Below are 16,589 nucleotides of genomic sequence, written 5' to 3'. Positions count from 1 at the left end.
ATTGAGAGGATCTTGAATAGCAGAATAAGCAAGAGTACCATAGGAAAAGACTACATGGAATGCCTAGTTCAGTGGAGAGACAAACAAGGTGAGTTGGATCTTTATGATTAAGGTCAAAATATCAATAATGCCTGATGTGGACATCAGTTCTTTATTAACCCCACGCGACTAATGCAAGAGCATCTTGGGTCTTTGAGCAATCTTGCATCCACCAAAATATTTCTTCTTTCATATACCAGTATGGTGTTCACAAGGTAGTCATTGTTGCTTTTGGTTTCTTGTTGTGCACAGTTGATATCATGTCAACAACCTATCCTAGATCCTTGTCCTAAGTTTCAAGTTCTAATGTTTCATATTTCTCAAGCTATACACTGTTATTTGTGGTCCCTATTTTCCTGTTATCTTCATCCAACAAGACATGTTATTTCATTTGGCACAGTTTCCTATGCTTATGTGTCATCTTGCGTAGATGGGAGCCAACTCCTAACACACATGTGGACCTACCTTTATGTGTGCATGACTAAATGTTGTCCTTTGCTTGGATTTTAGCTTGTTGTTCCAAGACAAGACCTATATTGTGATTAAATGCTTGACTAGCCAACTTGTGTCTTAGATGGCTATAAAAGGAGCTTGGTTAAAGGTAGTAAGGCAATTTTTTTAGGAAAAGGGTTATTTTGAAAGAGACTAGAAGATGGAAGATGCGAGCTTTCTGAATTGAAATTTTTATTTTGTATAAGGCTACAACCCAGAAGGCCTCACAGTCGGGCATGTTGTTGTTATGTATGTGAAGTTAAATAATTACACCTATGCATATCCTCCATCTAGTCTTGTGTTCTCTGTTGATATCTGATTTCTGTGTATAGCTTCCATGTGCAACTCTGGTCAGGGGTGTGTTGGTAGGTTTAAGTTGAATTTAATTGTTTCGTCACTTCATCCCTATTTCAGCCACTTTTGGCACCTCAGTCTAGGAGACATTGTCATGTTCTAGTCTTGGATGAATATATTCCTTCTTTTGTGCTGAAAGTTGGGGTCTTGAGTGAAGTTTGAGTGTTTGAGATTGTTTCTGTGCTAATTCGCAAAGATTGTGGAGTGTTTTTTAATCAATGATGAAAATTGAAGTTTTGAGTGAATATTGAGTGTTTGAGATCATTTCTATTTTGTTTCTCTGTAAATTTGCAAAGATTGTGGGTTATTTTTTTTGAGTGTTGAAAGTTCAAGTTTTGAGTGTTTGAGATCTATTATGTGTATTTTTTTGTGTGAATTTTTAGAGATTGTGGAGTGTTTTTTTGAAATAATGAGGGGTATTTAAAGCTGATTTCCAATTCCAGAAAGAAACGTACATGGGCATTGACTTTTCTATATTTGGGGTCCGTCTTTTACATGTTCAAAGTTCTCGGAAAAAATTGATTTAGAGTTAGATAAACTCATGTGGCTGATTTGCCAAAAGAGAGGATGGTTAAAATTTTCACGGGTTCGAGGTCAGTAGACACACTTTCCTTAAATTAGCCTCACGTTTTGGCTCATGAGGGGATTTTTCAAGATTTCAACTTTGCGTAATCCACATATAAGAGCAGCTACGAGGCTTTCCAAGATTCAAATTATGCTTCCTGTTGTGAGATTCAAAGACTTTTCTAGGTAAACAATGTTGTAGCTATGAGCGGACTCCAAAAAATAATCCACTCTAATTTTTTACGCTCCTTAAAAAAGTGTAACCAAGTTTTGATTTTTCATTCCAGGTAGCTAGTGGGAAATCTGATAACCTGATTTTGAGGTAAAATTAGATTTTTGCAATTCTAATTCCATTTTGAAATTTTGGACACACTCAAAATTTTCCTATTCCAATTTTTGCAAAAGCCAATTCCGGTCTAATTCCACGAACCAATGGACCCTAAACCTAGAAACTTCTGAAATTCACCAAACTAAGAGATCAACCTCAAAAGAATTGCCACAAGAATCGAACCAAAAAGCTCCAATGGTCAAATTCCATGAACACAATAAATGAATAGCTTGTCGGCGACGAAAGCTACTAATAAGCCAAGAGACTTCTGATAAGAACAACAAACCAAACTGATGAACTATGAACCAATAAGGACCCAGAGTAACCAATGAACAAACAATTCATAACCCAAACAAAACCAAAGAATTGATTCTCTAGATGAACAGACAATTGATACCCCAAACATAACCAAAGGATTGAATTGAACCCAAGATGCTCTTGCATCAGAAACCCAAGGTAAATAAAATTGATTCTCTAGAATCAAGAATGTTGTCCAACCCAAGCTGAATCCAAACGATCCAACTCAGATTACAAAATCCACGATGAGCCTTCAATTGGTCTGTCTTTCCACTATAGTAAATACTCAATGTAATCTCTTCCTCTTGTACTTCTGCCAACTTTAGTGTCTAAAATTTGCTCAATTCCTTCAATCTGCTTCTTAAGATAATCATATTGAACATTAGCTTCATCTGACTCATGATACTGGCACAATCTAAAATATTAAAGACGAGTGAAATATCCATGTCATCCAGTAACTCAACCTCATATGCATTTCTACCATCAAACTTCTTCAAGATCTTACAAGGACCAAACTCCTCCATTCACAACTTGTCATAAGTACCAACAGAAAATCTACCTTTCTTTAGGTGAACCATACCTTTGTCTCCAACTTAAAATGATTTGTCTTCTCAACTTATATGTTGTCTCCTTGTTCTTCCAATTAGCCTTCTCTAAACTAAGTTTTACTTTTCTCATGCAAAATTCTTGCCTTCAGCACTCCTCTTGTCTGCAAAACCAAGTGTCCTCAAATCAGATATTCCTTTAGGATGCATGTCAGTAACGATCTGAAATGGTGGTTTGCATGTACTCCTATTCACCAAATTATTATATGCAAACTCGGCTAGTGACAATGCCAAATCCCAAGTGCCAAGTTTAACTCCAACTAAACATCTCAAAAGTTACCCAAAACCTCTGTCTATTCATTAGTCTATGGATGAAAGGTAGAACCAAATTTCAAATCTGTACCCAACTTCTTCCAAAGTGTCTTCCAAAAATAACCAACAAACTTACTGTCTCTATAATAATACTTCTTCGGCAACCCATGCAATTGGACAATTTCTCTAGAGAAAAGCTCTGCTACATGAACTGCATCTATCGTTTTCTTACAAGGAGTGAAATGTGACATCTTTGAAAATCCATCCACCACCACATATATAGAATCATTACCTCTCTGTGCCTTCGATAAGCCAAGAACAAAATTCATGCTAATGTCTTCCCAAGGTCTACAAGGAACAAATAACGGTGCATACAACCTAGTATTCTAACTCACTCCTTTTGCTACTTGATAAATTTTGCAACTTCTCACAAATTTATGTACATCCCTATGCAATTGTGGCCAAAAGTAATTTCTTTCAGCAAACTCAAAGTCTTATCAACACCGAAGTGTCCTACTAATCCACCACTATGCTTTTCCTTGATTAAATTACCCCTCATCGAACTTCTCGATATACACAACTAAATTCCTTTGAACAACATACTTTCCTAAATAAAATAATCATCCCACTTACTCTGTCGATCAGTAATCGGTGTCTTCCATGCTTTCCATGCTTCTGCATAATTAGGGTCAGCTTCATACAAATCCTTCATTTCATCAAAACCAAGAACTTCAACACTCATCTTGGTCAACAAAGATGTTTTGCTCAACACTTCAGCAACTCTATTCAACAATTTCAACAATCCATTCCTATGTTTCAATACAAATGTGAAATTCTACAAGTACTCAACCCACTTCATATGTCTCTAATTCAACTTAGTCTGACTACCAAAATATTGTAAAGCTTTATGATCACTGTATAACACAAATTCCTTAGGCATCAAATAATGTCTCCATTTCTTCAAAGCTTGAACAATAGCATAAAATTCTAATATCTCTTGTTAAAGTTCTACTTGCATCACAATCAACTTAAAATACCTAATTGAAGTCGGGCAAAGCTAATATTGGTAACTCTGCAACCTTTCGCTTCAAAGTCTCAAAACTTTTATCAGCACCATGTGTCCACTTGAAATCCCTTTTATCTCCTCTCATTGTCTCACTCATAGCATTACAAATAGAATTGAAATTCCTAATAAACGTTTTGTAGAAACTTGCCAAAACATGAAATGATCTTACCTCTTCAAGTTAATCAGCAACTTTTCTTTGTTCAACCTCTATAATACCTAACTCAAATGTGCCAAATGCTCTTCTCTACTTTTGCTAAATATCAGAATATCATCCACCTATAAAATTAAAAACTTACCTAGGAATTTCTTCGGAACTTCATTCATCAACCTTGTAAAAGTACTCAATGCGTTAGTCAAACCAACGGCATAACCAACCACTCATACAAACCTTCTTTCTTCTTGAAAGCAGTCTTCAATTTGGCACCTTCTCTAATCCTGATCTACTTCAAATCAATCTTGGTAAAATATCTTGCTCCACTCAAGCAATCCATGGTATCATCCATTCTCGGCAATGTAAATATCTTGCTTCACTCAAGCAATCCATTAAATCATCCATTCTCCGCAATGGAAATCAATACTTCATGGTAATCTTGTTTATAACTCTAGAACTGGTGCACATTTTCCATTCTCCATCCTTCTTAGGTGCTAACACAGATGGAACTGCCCAAGGACTCGAGCTTTCTCTGATCAAACCCTTTTGCAAAATTCTTGAACCTACCTATTCAGTCAATCGTTCTCAGTAGGGGTTAACCAATGTACTGTCTTATTCAATAAACACGCTACAAGAATAAAATCCATGCAATGACTTATACTTCTAACCGATGATAATCCGTCAAATACATTATCAGCAATGATTTCCTCATATTCTATCAGCAATTCTTTCACGTATACAAGTGCCTCTTTTCAATCTTCAAAACATGTTTATTAGAAATCCAAGCATAATAGACATCACTTCTTTTCAAATCCTTCATAAAGTTTCTTCCTTCCATCAAACGAACTCTAATAGTAGTACAATTCTCACCAGTAGATGCTTCAACCAAAGGTATCAATATTTGTCTCATACCATTAACAATAATAGTATACTTATTCAGTCTACCACCATGCACAGCTTGTCAATCATATTGTCAAGGTCTACCCAATAAGATGTGACAACAATCCATAGGCATAATATCACCTGTAACTTCATTGTGATATGTTTTAATCTTCAATTTCACAAGATATTGTTCACTTACCATGAGTTTATGTTCATGTCTAAATCCACGAAATCTATTAAGGTTTAGGATGCTTCAATCTTGGTAACTATACTTTTGAAACCATCTCTTTGGTAGCCAAATTCTCTGAACTGTCACTATTTGTGATCACCTTGCAGCATTTTACTACGACTTTGCATCTAGTTTTGAACAAACTCTTCCTCATCGGGTCTTCATCAACTTTCTCATCCCACAATGCTCTTCTAACCATCAAATTTCCTCCATCCTTAAGCGTAGCCTTCGGATTGGATGCTTCTTCCTTCACCAATGCATTTCGATTACTACTACCAACTTTCTTATCTCCATTCGAACACTCGAAAGATCTATGCCTTTCTTCTCCAAACTTGAAACAAGTACCATTAAACCAACTCCTATCATCTATTTTATGCCAATTGTAACCACCTTGCCAATAGTCACCTCTACTTCAATATGTATTTTCTCCCTTCCATTTTGTCTTGCCTTTGTCCTAACCTGTATTATTTCGTTCAGACCTACCATCATCACCATAGGACTTGTCTTTGCCTCTTTGAAACCTTCCACCTCTACATCTTTGCCTCTGTTCATGCCTTTTGTTCAACTTGAACTCAATCTTCAATGCAAATTGATAAGCCTTCACAATAGTATCTATCTTAACCAAACTTCTTTCATCTTGAATAGATGCATGTAAACCATTCAAATACCTAGCAAATCTTTCAACCTCAATCATCTATATGTCCAGATCTAATGCCTAACCGATAAAATTCCTCAGTACACTCTTTCGCAGAACTATCATTCCGCTACAAATTTTGCATTCTCAATAGACTTAACCTAATAATCGCAAAAACTTACCTTTCAACTTGTTAATCATCTTATCCCATACCTTGATTTTCTCTTTTCGCCTTCTTTGCCTATTGGTCTACAGATGTTCCCACCATAGCGATGCATGTCCTTCCAATTTGGTGCTTGCAATCTTCACCTTCTTGTCAGCTGATATGCTTTCATAATCAGAATACTTGTCCATCTCTGAGATCCAATCCATTGACTCGTCAAAGTCCAATTTACCACTATATTCAGGAGGATTGAAATGAGGCTTGGACCTAATGCATGTCAAAGCTCTTAGGAATCTCCCATATCCATCTTTCAATACCAGTGCAAGTGGTGCTCCTTATATCTATGCTTCCTCAACTTCTTCACTTTCATCATCAATAGGTCTTCCTCTTCTCTGCATTATCTCAACAGTTTCAAGTCTAGCAGAGATTTGTCTCAACATGATCTATCTCTCTCCAACCACGAACCATCTTCACAACCCTCTACAATTGTAGGCCAGGTCGCAACCTGCCACCCTACAACCAAATCACAAACTAGGGCTTGCAAAGAAAACGAGCTTTGAAACAGACAATTGATAACCCGAACAAAATCAAAATGTTGCAAGATTGAAATGAACCCAAGATGCTCCTGCATCGAAAACAAACATCATACATACACAAAGGAATCAATAAGCTCAACAAAACAAGCAATGTGCTCATTGCTCTCAAAAGTTTGCAAATAAGTAGAGTTATCTAGGATTGTTAGCTTTATGACCAGCCAAAAATACTACTCATTTAGTATTAGCTAAACAATAGGCTGAAATTGGTGGCCTATTTCTACCATTTGATCAGCATCCACATTCTAGGCTCTAGGAATGACTAGAAACTCATTGTATTAAATGAAACAATCAAATCTCAAACCCTATGTCTATGATTTCATCAAAGAGTTAGGTACTAGATAGTGAAACCCTACTTGTTTGATCACCAATTCAGTCTTGCTAAAGACTTGCAACAACATGATGCCTTCCTTTTTGCAACCTAAATGTCATGATTCAAGGCCTCATACCCTACCACATTACTCGAACTATTTGCGATCACATATCTCCTTTGTGAGAAATTAAATGCACATCAACTATAGCTCTTGTTTTGCACTTAACATCGTCAAAGAATAGATTATGGATCCCCTAAAATTTATCTTCCTCTATGTTACCTGGGTACGCGTTTCCAGCAAAAATTGACCCCATCCCCACATCCCCCCGTCCCAGAAACTCAGAAACTTCCGGAAACCTTTCCCTTGGCTGTCCCATAAAATTAATGTTTCAATTTTGATAATTTGTTTGATTTCCACTCTCATGTGAACTCTAAAAGTTAAATTATTTAACACAAACATTATATGTTAAGTAACTATAATTTATATAAGCATGCATTGTCCATGTTTTTCTATGAATATTTAAAATTTCATTGTATATTTTAAATTTTCCCTACTTTTTATATAGCTGTCCCCATTGCCGTCCCCTACTCTGAGAAAAAAAAATCTATCCCGAAAACCCGTTTCCCCGTCCCCACATCCCCCCATTCCAAAACCCTGGGGTAACATAGATCTTCCTTCTTCATAAATTTGGAGAAAACAAAATTTCTTTTTATGGATTATGTATGTTAACACGCGAGTCTCCTTAGAGGCATCATAGGGGTCACTGACCTAAATCTCCATTGCCCACTTGCTCATTGCACTTATTTCATCCATAGATGTTGATTGCTCTCCCTAATCAATGAACATTAATTGTGCTCAAAATGGACATGCACTCTTCTAAAGGCTGAGAATGGATCGTTAAGTGCACATGATTCAACATCATCCCAAGAAATAAAGGCTAGATCAAGGTGGAAAAGTGTGTTCCTATAGGCATCTCTTGCATCTAAGCATTAAGAGAATAGACAATGTCTTAAATTTGAATTGGCGAGTTTTGTTGACAATTGCCTTAAGTGCAAGCACTAGGGGTTATGTACAACCACATGTTTGGGTCCAACTTGTTGAATAAGGCATCTCCTATATCATTCCAAATATGTATTGAATGAGACAACTTCTATAGTAGTCTAGTACATTACAATTTAATAATGCAACAACCAGCCTTAAAGCCACATTTTCCTCTTATATTATGAATGGCTCAATGGTTAACAAAGTTATGGAGATATTCAACAGGTGTGGTTGCAATGTCCCCTACAATACAAGGAAGTGACCTTAGTGCTACATCTAGGATTGATCCATTACACTAAAGAAATACATGGAATACTAAAGGAGCTCTAGTCTTCCAAGCAAGAGGAGGATGCATCTCTATTGAAATCGTTTCCCATGTCTTTTAGAATTTAGTATTGAAGTCATCAGTGATCTCCATGGGTGTCTTATCATCATTGCAAAATGATGCACTATCTTCTTTCTCTTTGAAGAAGTTGAATAAGAGATCTCCTAGCTCATTTCATGTATGTATTGTATAAGAAAACTTCTATATTAATCTTGTGTATTATATTGAATAAGCCATTTGTTGCCTAATCCAAATGTGCCCTATACCCATGCTACACAGAGTGCAACAAGGGATGTTCTATGAATGTGGAAATTGATCCATAAAGCAGCCTTTAAAATTTTGAAGGCCAACTCCTTGTAAAATTCTCCACGAACTCTCATGACTCTCTTGAAAAGAGATGACGAAAAGAGGAAGTGCATGAATATAAAATTTTAATCAAGTGGGATAGTTGCCCAATCTATCACTAGAATGAAATGAGACAAACGAATCAATGGTCCACAAACAACAAAATAAGCACATTACTAATAACACAAAAGGTAAAATTCATCCACAATAAGAACAGAAGTAGGAAAAAAAAGGCCAGATTATCACAAGTTCATCTATTCATGCTTTCAATCAATAAACATGCACAACTCAAAAAAGGTTTGAATTCTCAGACAAGTGAAACAACTGTGTTCTAAATCTAAAAAATAAATGTGATAAAGTTTACAATCAAGCCTTGCTTCTAAGCATGAGCCTACAATATTCTGTTTTGAACTATGAGCGAGAAGCTCCTATTATCAAAAAGGGTAGACAACAAACTAACATGGTCAGCCCAAATATGTCCCATAAGCTCCACTCGATATTCCTTAGCAATCCACAAGATACGGAAGTTTTTGACTCTAAAACAATATCCCATCAGGTACAGACAACTGCAAGAATTCATGGAAGTCACCAAAAAAGTAGCCGCATACCATGAATCCATAAAGAAGTAGGTAATATCATTGACGCATTGCCAAATATTAGATTTCCAAAATTCAATCAGGACCAAAGCTATTTTCAAATTTCCTTGGCATGCACTCTTAAAGAACTGCAAGTTGCTGGGCTGAATACATGTTGACCGCCAAACTCCATTTCTCTATTTGCATCTAGCTTTGGCTCCCAAAGACTAACCACTGATCAAAGTTAATAGGGCAGCTAGTGGGCATTCACAATAATTTCCCTCAAGTTTCCCTTTGACTCCGGCAACCTGTTGGTCTAGGGATCTAAAGGCTGGCAAACCACTCAACAATGCAAGAATTCAATTTATTGCCACCCAACAGCCAATAGAATTACGAAAATGTTGTTTTGCGGCCTATACGACTTGTCAAAGTGATGGCCCACCACTAAAACAAACCAACCAATAATGGAAGACAGTGCTGATGGATTCCATTTTCTGTAACATCCTTCAAAGACTGTTAGATCATCAAGATGGACAGTCCGCAGAGCCCTGGCATCAGAAGAACAAAATGAAATTTGCTCCTTCTAGGCCGTTAGATGAATAAGATGGACAGTTCACAGAAGCCCCAAAACAAAAGAACCCTTCTGCCTACACATGCTTTAGACATATTGAGCAAGGTGACCCTTGGCAACATTAACCCGAAATTGGCAATATTGTTGAAATATAGTGATTTCACACTACAGGTGGGAGCTATTTAGTCAATGTAGGGAAAATAATTCATGGCATGCATAAATTTGAGAATTGATTTAATGTTCCATTCAAAGTTTTCCCTAAAAGAAAATGCAGGTGAGTTTGTCTGACGTATAATTTGCAAATCCTAGCACTACATGTACAATCTGCAACTCCTTGCACTACCAGTGAATATCAATGAATCATGACCAGTATAACTGATTGTGTAAGTGAAAATATCTCATATTTTGCTTGAGTCAAAGTGGCTTATATTTTATTTCTATTTTTTACTTATATGGTCCATGATACATAAAAATGCTTGTCGATATCAAAATAACTAATCTTTCTTTGTCAAGACAGCTTACAATTTAAAATTATTTAAACAAGAAGTTTGGCCTTCAATGTTTTTATACATTGAATATTTAGCAGTCTATCCCATAGCTCAAACAAACAATTATGCACTGCCCAAGCTTTAAACTTGAGGGAAAATTATCATGAGAGGACAGCTCTTTACAGAAAATTTCCTAGACTTAACTCAAGTAGCTGATTTATGAATCTCTTAAGTCTGTTACTACTGCAGGGGAATGATTTGACATGATCTACTCTATCCCTGAAGAAGGATCCATTGGTCAGATCCATGACATTGGACACTACTTCTCAAATGTGATTGTTTCCAGAAATGTCTAATAAGGATCACTGCTAATAGCAAATTTAATAATTCTTTCAATATCAATCATCTTTGATCAACAAGACTGCTTGCAGAAATTAAAATGTCTCACCTTGCCAAATGCAACACCATTTATAGCTTTGAATCATGACTGCCCACTGCAAGACTCTTACAGATAACTTATTCTACAAGGAAAAAACAAAGAAGCCTGATTATGATCATGCATTGCATGACCGGTACTACTTATACCATGTAACATTTTGATCAGTCTTTCTTAGAAAGTATTTCCAAGTCTAACTGTTTTTCATTGTATTCATCCCTTGTTTCCAGTAGAACTGGGACTCAGTTGAAACTGACTGCCCGATAGCTCATGTAAAATATCATGGAAATTTTGCCAATCACTAGTTTTTAAATAATCAACAAAACTGTTTGAGAACAGCAAAATGTGTCGTCTATTATATCAAAAGCTATTTATAAGTTCAACTCATTAAAAGCGACCGCAAGATCCCACCTAAATTATCTGAAACAAATTTGAGGCAATTGCATCCAAAATAACGAAAACACAAAATTCAAGCTTACAATCCAGCTCTAATGCCAACAATTGGTGATCCCTGCACATTTAAGAATTCGTTTGAATTCGTGAAAATTTCGTGCTAGTTTTGTTGAATCAATTATCTGTAATAATCGACAGAAACGTTTTACCTCATCATTTAAATACAGAGCTGCTTATAGTCATAAGTTATGAGAGACTGCAGCGAGATCTCTGCAAATTTGAAGCAACATATAGGCATTCGAATTTCAGGGCATCTCATTACGATACTGAAAATTGATCCGAATAAAGAATTCAAAATTAATTGATCCAAATAAAGAACTTAAAATTAACGCAAAAAGAAAAACCAAAACTAGCTCCAGAGCTACTGCAGGGACTCGGTTAGCAGCGACTCGGTTAAACATAATCAGTGCTCGTTGTGAATTTCAACCAAAATCATGTCCATTTCAAATAAATTCATGATATTTTAAGGTCAATTTAAGTCAGTTTCATGTAGTTTCTTGTCTAAGCGCCGATCTGTAATGATCAGCCAAACTGTTTGCAGAAATAAAAATACCTCGTTGTTTAGCTGCAACATCTTTACGAAAATGAAAAATAGCATAGACTTCAAGTAATATACAGATAATCCACAAACAACATAAACGGTAAAAACAAAAATATTACTAACCAGGCAATCAAATCTAACTCAAAGACAACAAAAACATCATTTACTAGCTAAAAATTATTACAATACAAAAATCCATCAAATATAAAAATAGCTAAATAAGTAAATGAAAAAAAAGGCAAAGATACCTGCGAGGCGTCCGAGCAGAAGGCGAAACGCTTTCGCCAGCAACTTCGGCCATGGTGCATTTCACTGAGCATCTTCTAGCGGGAAATTTGACAGGAACACAAACAGCAATATGCTCTTTTAGAGACAAAAAGCCTCTTTTGCTGGCAAGGCAGTAAGAAGAAGAAGGCAGAACGCATGCCCTCGCCATTTTTTTCGTTCTTGATTGTCTCTAAATTTAGCAGAAATTTGAAAAGAGTATTGTTTGAAATTTATTGAGCTAAATAATTAAAGAGCTGGCCGGGTAGATGGAAATGCACTTGGCTTTCATTAAAAGAGTTGAATTTGGCGACATCACCAACTCAACTCGTATTTGGTTGTGTCTTTGGGGATTCCGCAGGAAACAGTTTGCAAAAACTATATATCTTCTGCTGACCTACTCCATTGCATATATTAATTAATTAGTTGGTGGAGGAGGAAAAGAGGGGGGAAATCTGGAAATTTCTTTGGGTTAACATCTTATACAAGGTCATGATTTGTATGCTTATGCTTAAATATAGATTGTACGTTCCGAGGGTACAACTTTTGGAAAAAAAAAAACAAAAACATGTTTGCTAAATGAGTTGGATGTGTTTTATTAAATCCATGCTCGGTTGACGTTGAATTTGGATCTTGGTTTTTAACGTTAGGATGCAATGTTGGTATTTATCTTGGTGGATTTTATTTTTATTGAAATAAATGTAAAAGGTTAGAAAGAGAGAAGTAGCAAATGCAATTTCATGGTATGATTTGAAATATTGGTTATTTGGATGTTAAAAATATAAACACAGTTAAATTTATCTCTTACTTATCAATATAAACACAGTTAAATTTTGAAACTTATTACTATTTGGAGTGGATTGTGGAAAATGCATATCTATGATTGTGTATTATTATTGAATATTTGAATTCACAATCATTTATGTGTTTATTATAAGAACTATGGTATTTAATCAAATAAATTATTAATATCACTTTTTAATAAAAAATTGATAAATATTATTTGGTTATGTTGTTTACATTAGCAGCAACCAATTAAGGGGGTTGACCCAAATTGACAACTATAAAGTTGTCAAGAGAGCAACACCACAAACTAGTGTGCTAGAAAATACAAAAGAAGGTCGCTAACCGCACTTAGTCAGCCAAAGTTTTATAAGAGATGTAACTAGGAGTATGCAAGGCCAAGAGAGGCCAAGTCCAACAAGGAGCACAAGGCTCCCACTGACCCATAACATTACAAGTGTTAAGAAAAGCAATTGACAACACCATTGCAACCACCACAGCATGGGGCACATATAGAACTTCCAGTGAATAACAATACCCTAATCGTCGATCTCAACACCAGGTGTGATCTCCCTTTACACCTTAATAGCAACAGGGTTCACCTCGATGAGAACAATAAGGAGAGAGATCAACACAACAAGGTACAAATTGTTAGCCCACCAACCATCACTGTGTCCGCAACAAGGATCCCAAAACATCTCCACCTCAATAGGAGAATGTTCCACCTCCATAGGAACTGTGAAAGAAGAAGTAGAAAGAGTGTACCAAGCCCACCTCCTAAATAATAACACATTGCACATAAAGAAAGGGTCGGTGATAGGGAGGTTGGATGAATCAATCACTGATTCATTCTTTGGGTCTTCTTACAAGACTCTTAGGGTGTCTTTCGCAGACCACTTGCCACCTATAGGACCTTAATTGTGTAAGGATCCCCTAGTCTCTCTAGCCAACCAAACTACCAAGAAAGATTCGTCAATCAAGTCAAAACTTGATGCATTCTTGTTTCACTCACCATAGCCCTTGAAGCATCATAAAGGCTCTTAACCTCCAAATCTTGAACTAAGCCTTACAGAGGTATGGAGGTATTGTCAAACACTTCAATTCAACCAATTAGGTGTGTTGGAAGTCCCATCATATTCATCTTCTCATTCGATTTCTTCATTTCTTCACAAATAGGCCTAAAAGGCTACTAGCCCCAATTAGGTCTCCTATAGCAAGAAAATAGGGATTTTCTCCCAATCCTTCCAAATTAACCCTACAACTTTTCTTAGGATTCTTGGATCATGTGCCAACCTCTCAAGGATTTTTCGAGACTTCGAGTCACCACCTTCCATATAGTACCCTGATCGAGATTGAGTGAATTTAGGGGTTCTTAGGCTCTAACTGGTTGTTCTACAAGTAGGGAAGTGTGCGGCTATCAACTAAATTGGTATCACCACACCCTCTTCACCATACCTTGGCAAGACTCCTATCTTCAATCTCCAAGTGGAATCATGGCTCTAACTATCCACCTCTGTAAGTTATGTTGATTGCACCTTGGTCTTCCCTAACCAGACTCACCACAAGATCGCCTAGTGAAAAACTTTTTAAATGGCTTCCCTGCATTTGAGGGCCCTTGCTTCTATACACATTGTGTGCAAGGAATCTACTCACTATTCCCAAGAGGTCGTATAGATTGGACAGTGGGAAAGTGAGTTAGAACTCCATCTTTGCCAACTGCCTGGACAAAACCAACGATAGTGCAACACTAAAACAATTTCACAAAAGAAATGCAAATTGGTCAAAACACCTATCTAATGCCACACAGAATCAAGAAAATGAATAATTCACAAGATGCACAAGTTGTTGAATTAACTTTTGACTCCTAACTACCTACTGCCATAGAAAACAAGAAAATTGCTCATTCAATTGCTCCAAATGTTGATTGCTCAAATACGCAATCCATACAATGGGCATCCAACCTTGTTCATAGATCCTGGCATGCCTTATATAGGGTGATCAAATAGTTATCACCCCTTGAGGGTTCCTTGTTAGCGATTGTAACCATATGACAATATTGTCTGAGCAACATATCGAAAAGTTGCAAAGTTGAAAAAGGCAACTTTGCAACTATTTGACAATGTTTGCAAAACTTCGTGAAATAGCTCCAAGGCTTCCCAAACTTAGTCAAACACCTTGATTGTGGTTGAAACACGATTTCAACCTCTTTTAAACCACATTGACCTCGTGCTAACATCATCACACCCTTTGGGCCAATCAGAGGGCTTTACAACTTGCTAGCCCCTAATTGCACCTGGCAAAAGGTTCTAAGACCCTGTGAAAAAAATCCCTATTGTACTACTACCAAGATCAATATGACCTTATGCAAATCACATCAAAATTCCCTAAGGCACACACACACACACACACACACACACACACACACACAACTAAAACAGGAAACATTTAGATGCCTAAGCAATTCTTAGGTGCTCCTACACCATTCTCCCCCTCTGTACAACTTTCAAGGAACATGAGGAGAAATCAAGGACATGTCAATGCCTAGCTTTTTGAAGTTAGCTTCCTCTACCCGTGTAGCTTCAACATCTGGTTTTCCTATCCAATGAATCAGATGCTTCATATAGGTCTTGTGTCTAGCTGACTTCTTTACCCTAGACTCCAAGATCCTTTCAACTTGTTGCTTAGTCTTGGGAGATAAGATCTCAATACTAACATCCTCCAGTAATTCCTTCCTATTTTAGCTTGTCTCTTATAGTGATCTCTTGTATTTAACCAAATCAGTCACATTGAACACTAGTGAGATGTTCATATCTATATGAAGCTTCACCTTGTAGTCATTATGTTCATATTTTACTAACACCTTACACGAACCCACTCTCTTCATCTGCAACTTTTTTGGTATTCTTTTTTGTAGTCTACATTCATTTAGGTGGACCATAACATAGTCTCCCACTTCAAACTGTATGTCCTTTCTTGACATGTCTACCTTGGTCTTCAACTTTTCAGTAGCCTCGATTATAGTACTCTTCACTTGTTCTTGTATCTCTTTCATGGTTTGAGAGAAATCTTCTGTCCACTTCTATACTCCATAGCTCCTAGATTTCTGAGTTCACACACACCTCTTGGGTGCATTCCATACACAATCTCAAAGGGATGCCTTCTCGTGGTCTTATTCACACTGTCATTGTAGGAATATTTAGCTTGTGGGATGATTAGGTTCCATGTTTGTCCATACTCTTTGGTTAGGCATCTGAGAAGGTTACCTAACACCCTATTGATCACCTCAGTTTGACCATCAGTTTAAGGATGGTAAGATGAACCAAAAGACAAATTGGTACCCAACCTACTCCATAGAGTCTTCCAAAAATGACTCATAAACTTCACATCTCTGTCAAATTCTATTCTTAGGGGTAGTCCATGTATCCCTACAATCTCTTTGAAGAACAGATGAGCAATATAGCTAGCATCATGGGTGGTCTTGCAAAAGATAAAATGACTCATTTTGCTAAGTCTATCTACCACCACATAGATACTATCCATCCCTATCTTAGTTTTAGGAAGACCTACCACAAAATCCATGTTGATGCACTCCCATGGTCTATTGGGAATAGGAAATGGTTGGTACAAACCTGTATTGTTAGCTCCTCCTTTGACTTTCATACATATTGTAGAGACCCAATAATTGGCAAAGACCTAAATCACGCAATTCTGATCAATCATGTCCAAATCAAAGAGAAAATCAGAAGAAACACAACAAACTTTCAAATCAAAAATCACATCAACTCATTAATCACTTATCAAATC

At 36.7% G+C, this 16,589-nt stretch overlaps 1 protein-coding gene across 2 annotated transcripts in view; it reads right to left on the bottom strand.

Moving 5' to 3' along the window:
- LOC149564520 (3-ketoacyl-acyl carrier protein synthase III) overlaps positions 1 to 12,488 on the bottom strand; it is a 69,312-nt gene extending 56,824 nt beyond the window's left edge. The window contains exon 1 of one of the 2 annotated variants that reach the window (XM_089818075.1): positions 11,987 to 12,488. In XM_089818075.1, coding sequence (XP_089674201.1) covers positions 11,987 to 12,174 — 188 coding nt within the window. In that variant the 5' untranslated portion in view covers positions 12,175 to 12,488. The remainder of the gene's footprint in view (positions 1 to 11,986) is intronic. The other variant, XM_089818076.1, reaches the window with a different exon arrangement.
- Positions 12,489 to 16,589: the final 4,101 nt, after the last annotated feature.

This window comes from Cupressus sempervirens, chromosome 3, assembly GCF_028749045.1.
Source record: "Cupressus sempervirens isolate cs-2001-9-10 chromosome 3, ASM2874904v1, whole genome shotgun sequence".
In the NCBI taxonomy this organism is placed as follows: Eukaryota; Viridiplantae; Streptophyta; class Pinopsida; order Cupressales; family Cupressaceae; genus Cupressus; species Cupressus sempervirens.
This window is presented reverse-complemented; position numbering and strand designations above follow the sequence as displayed.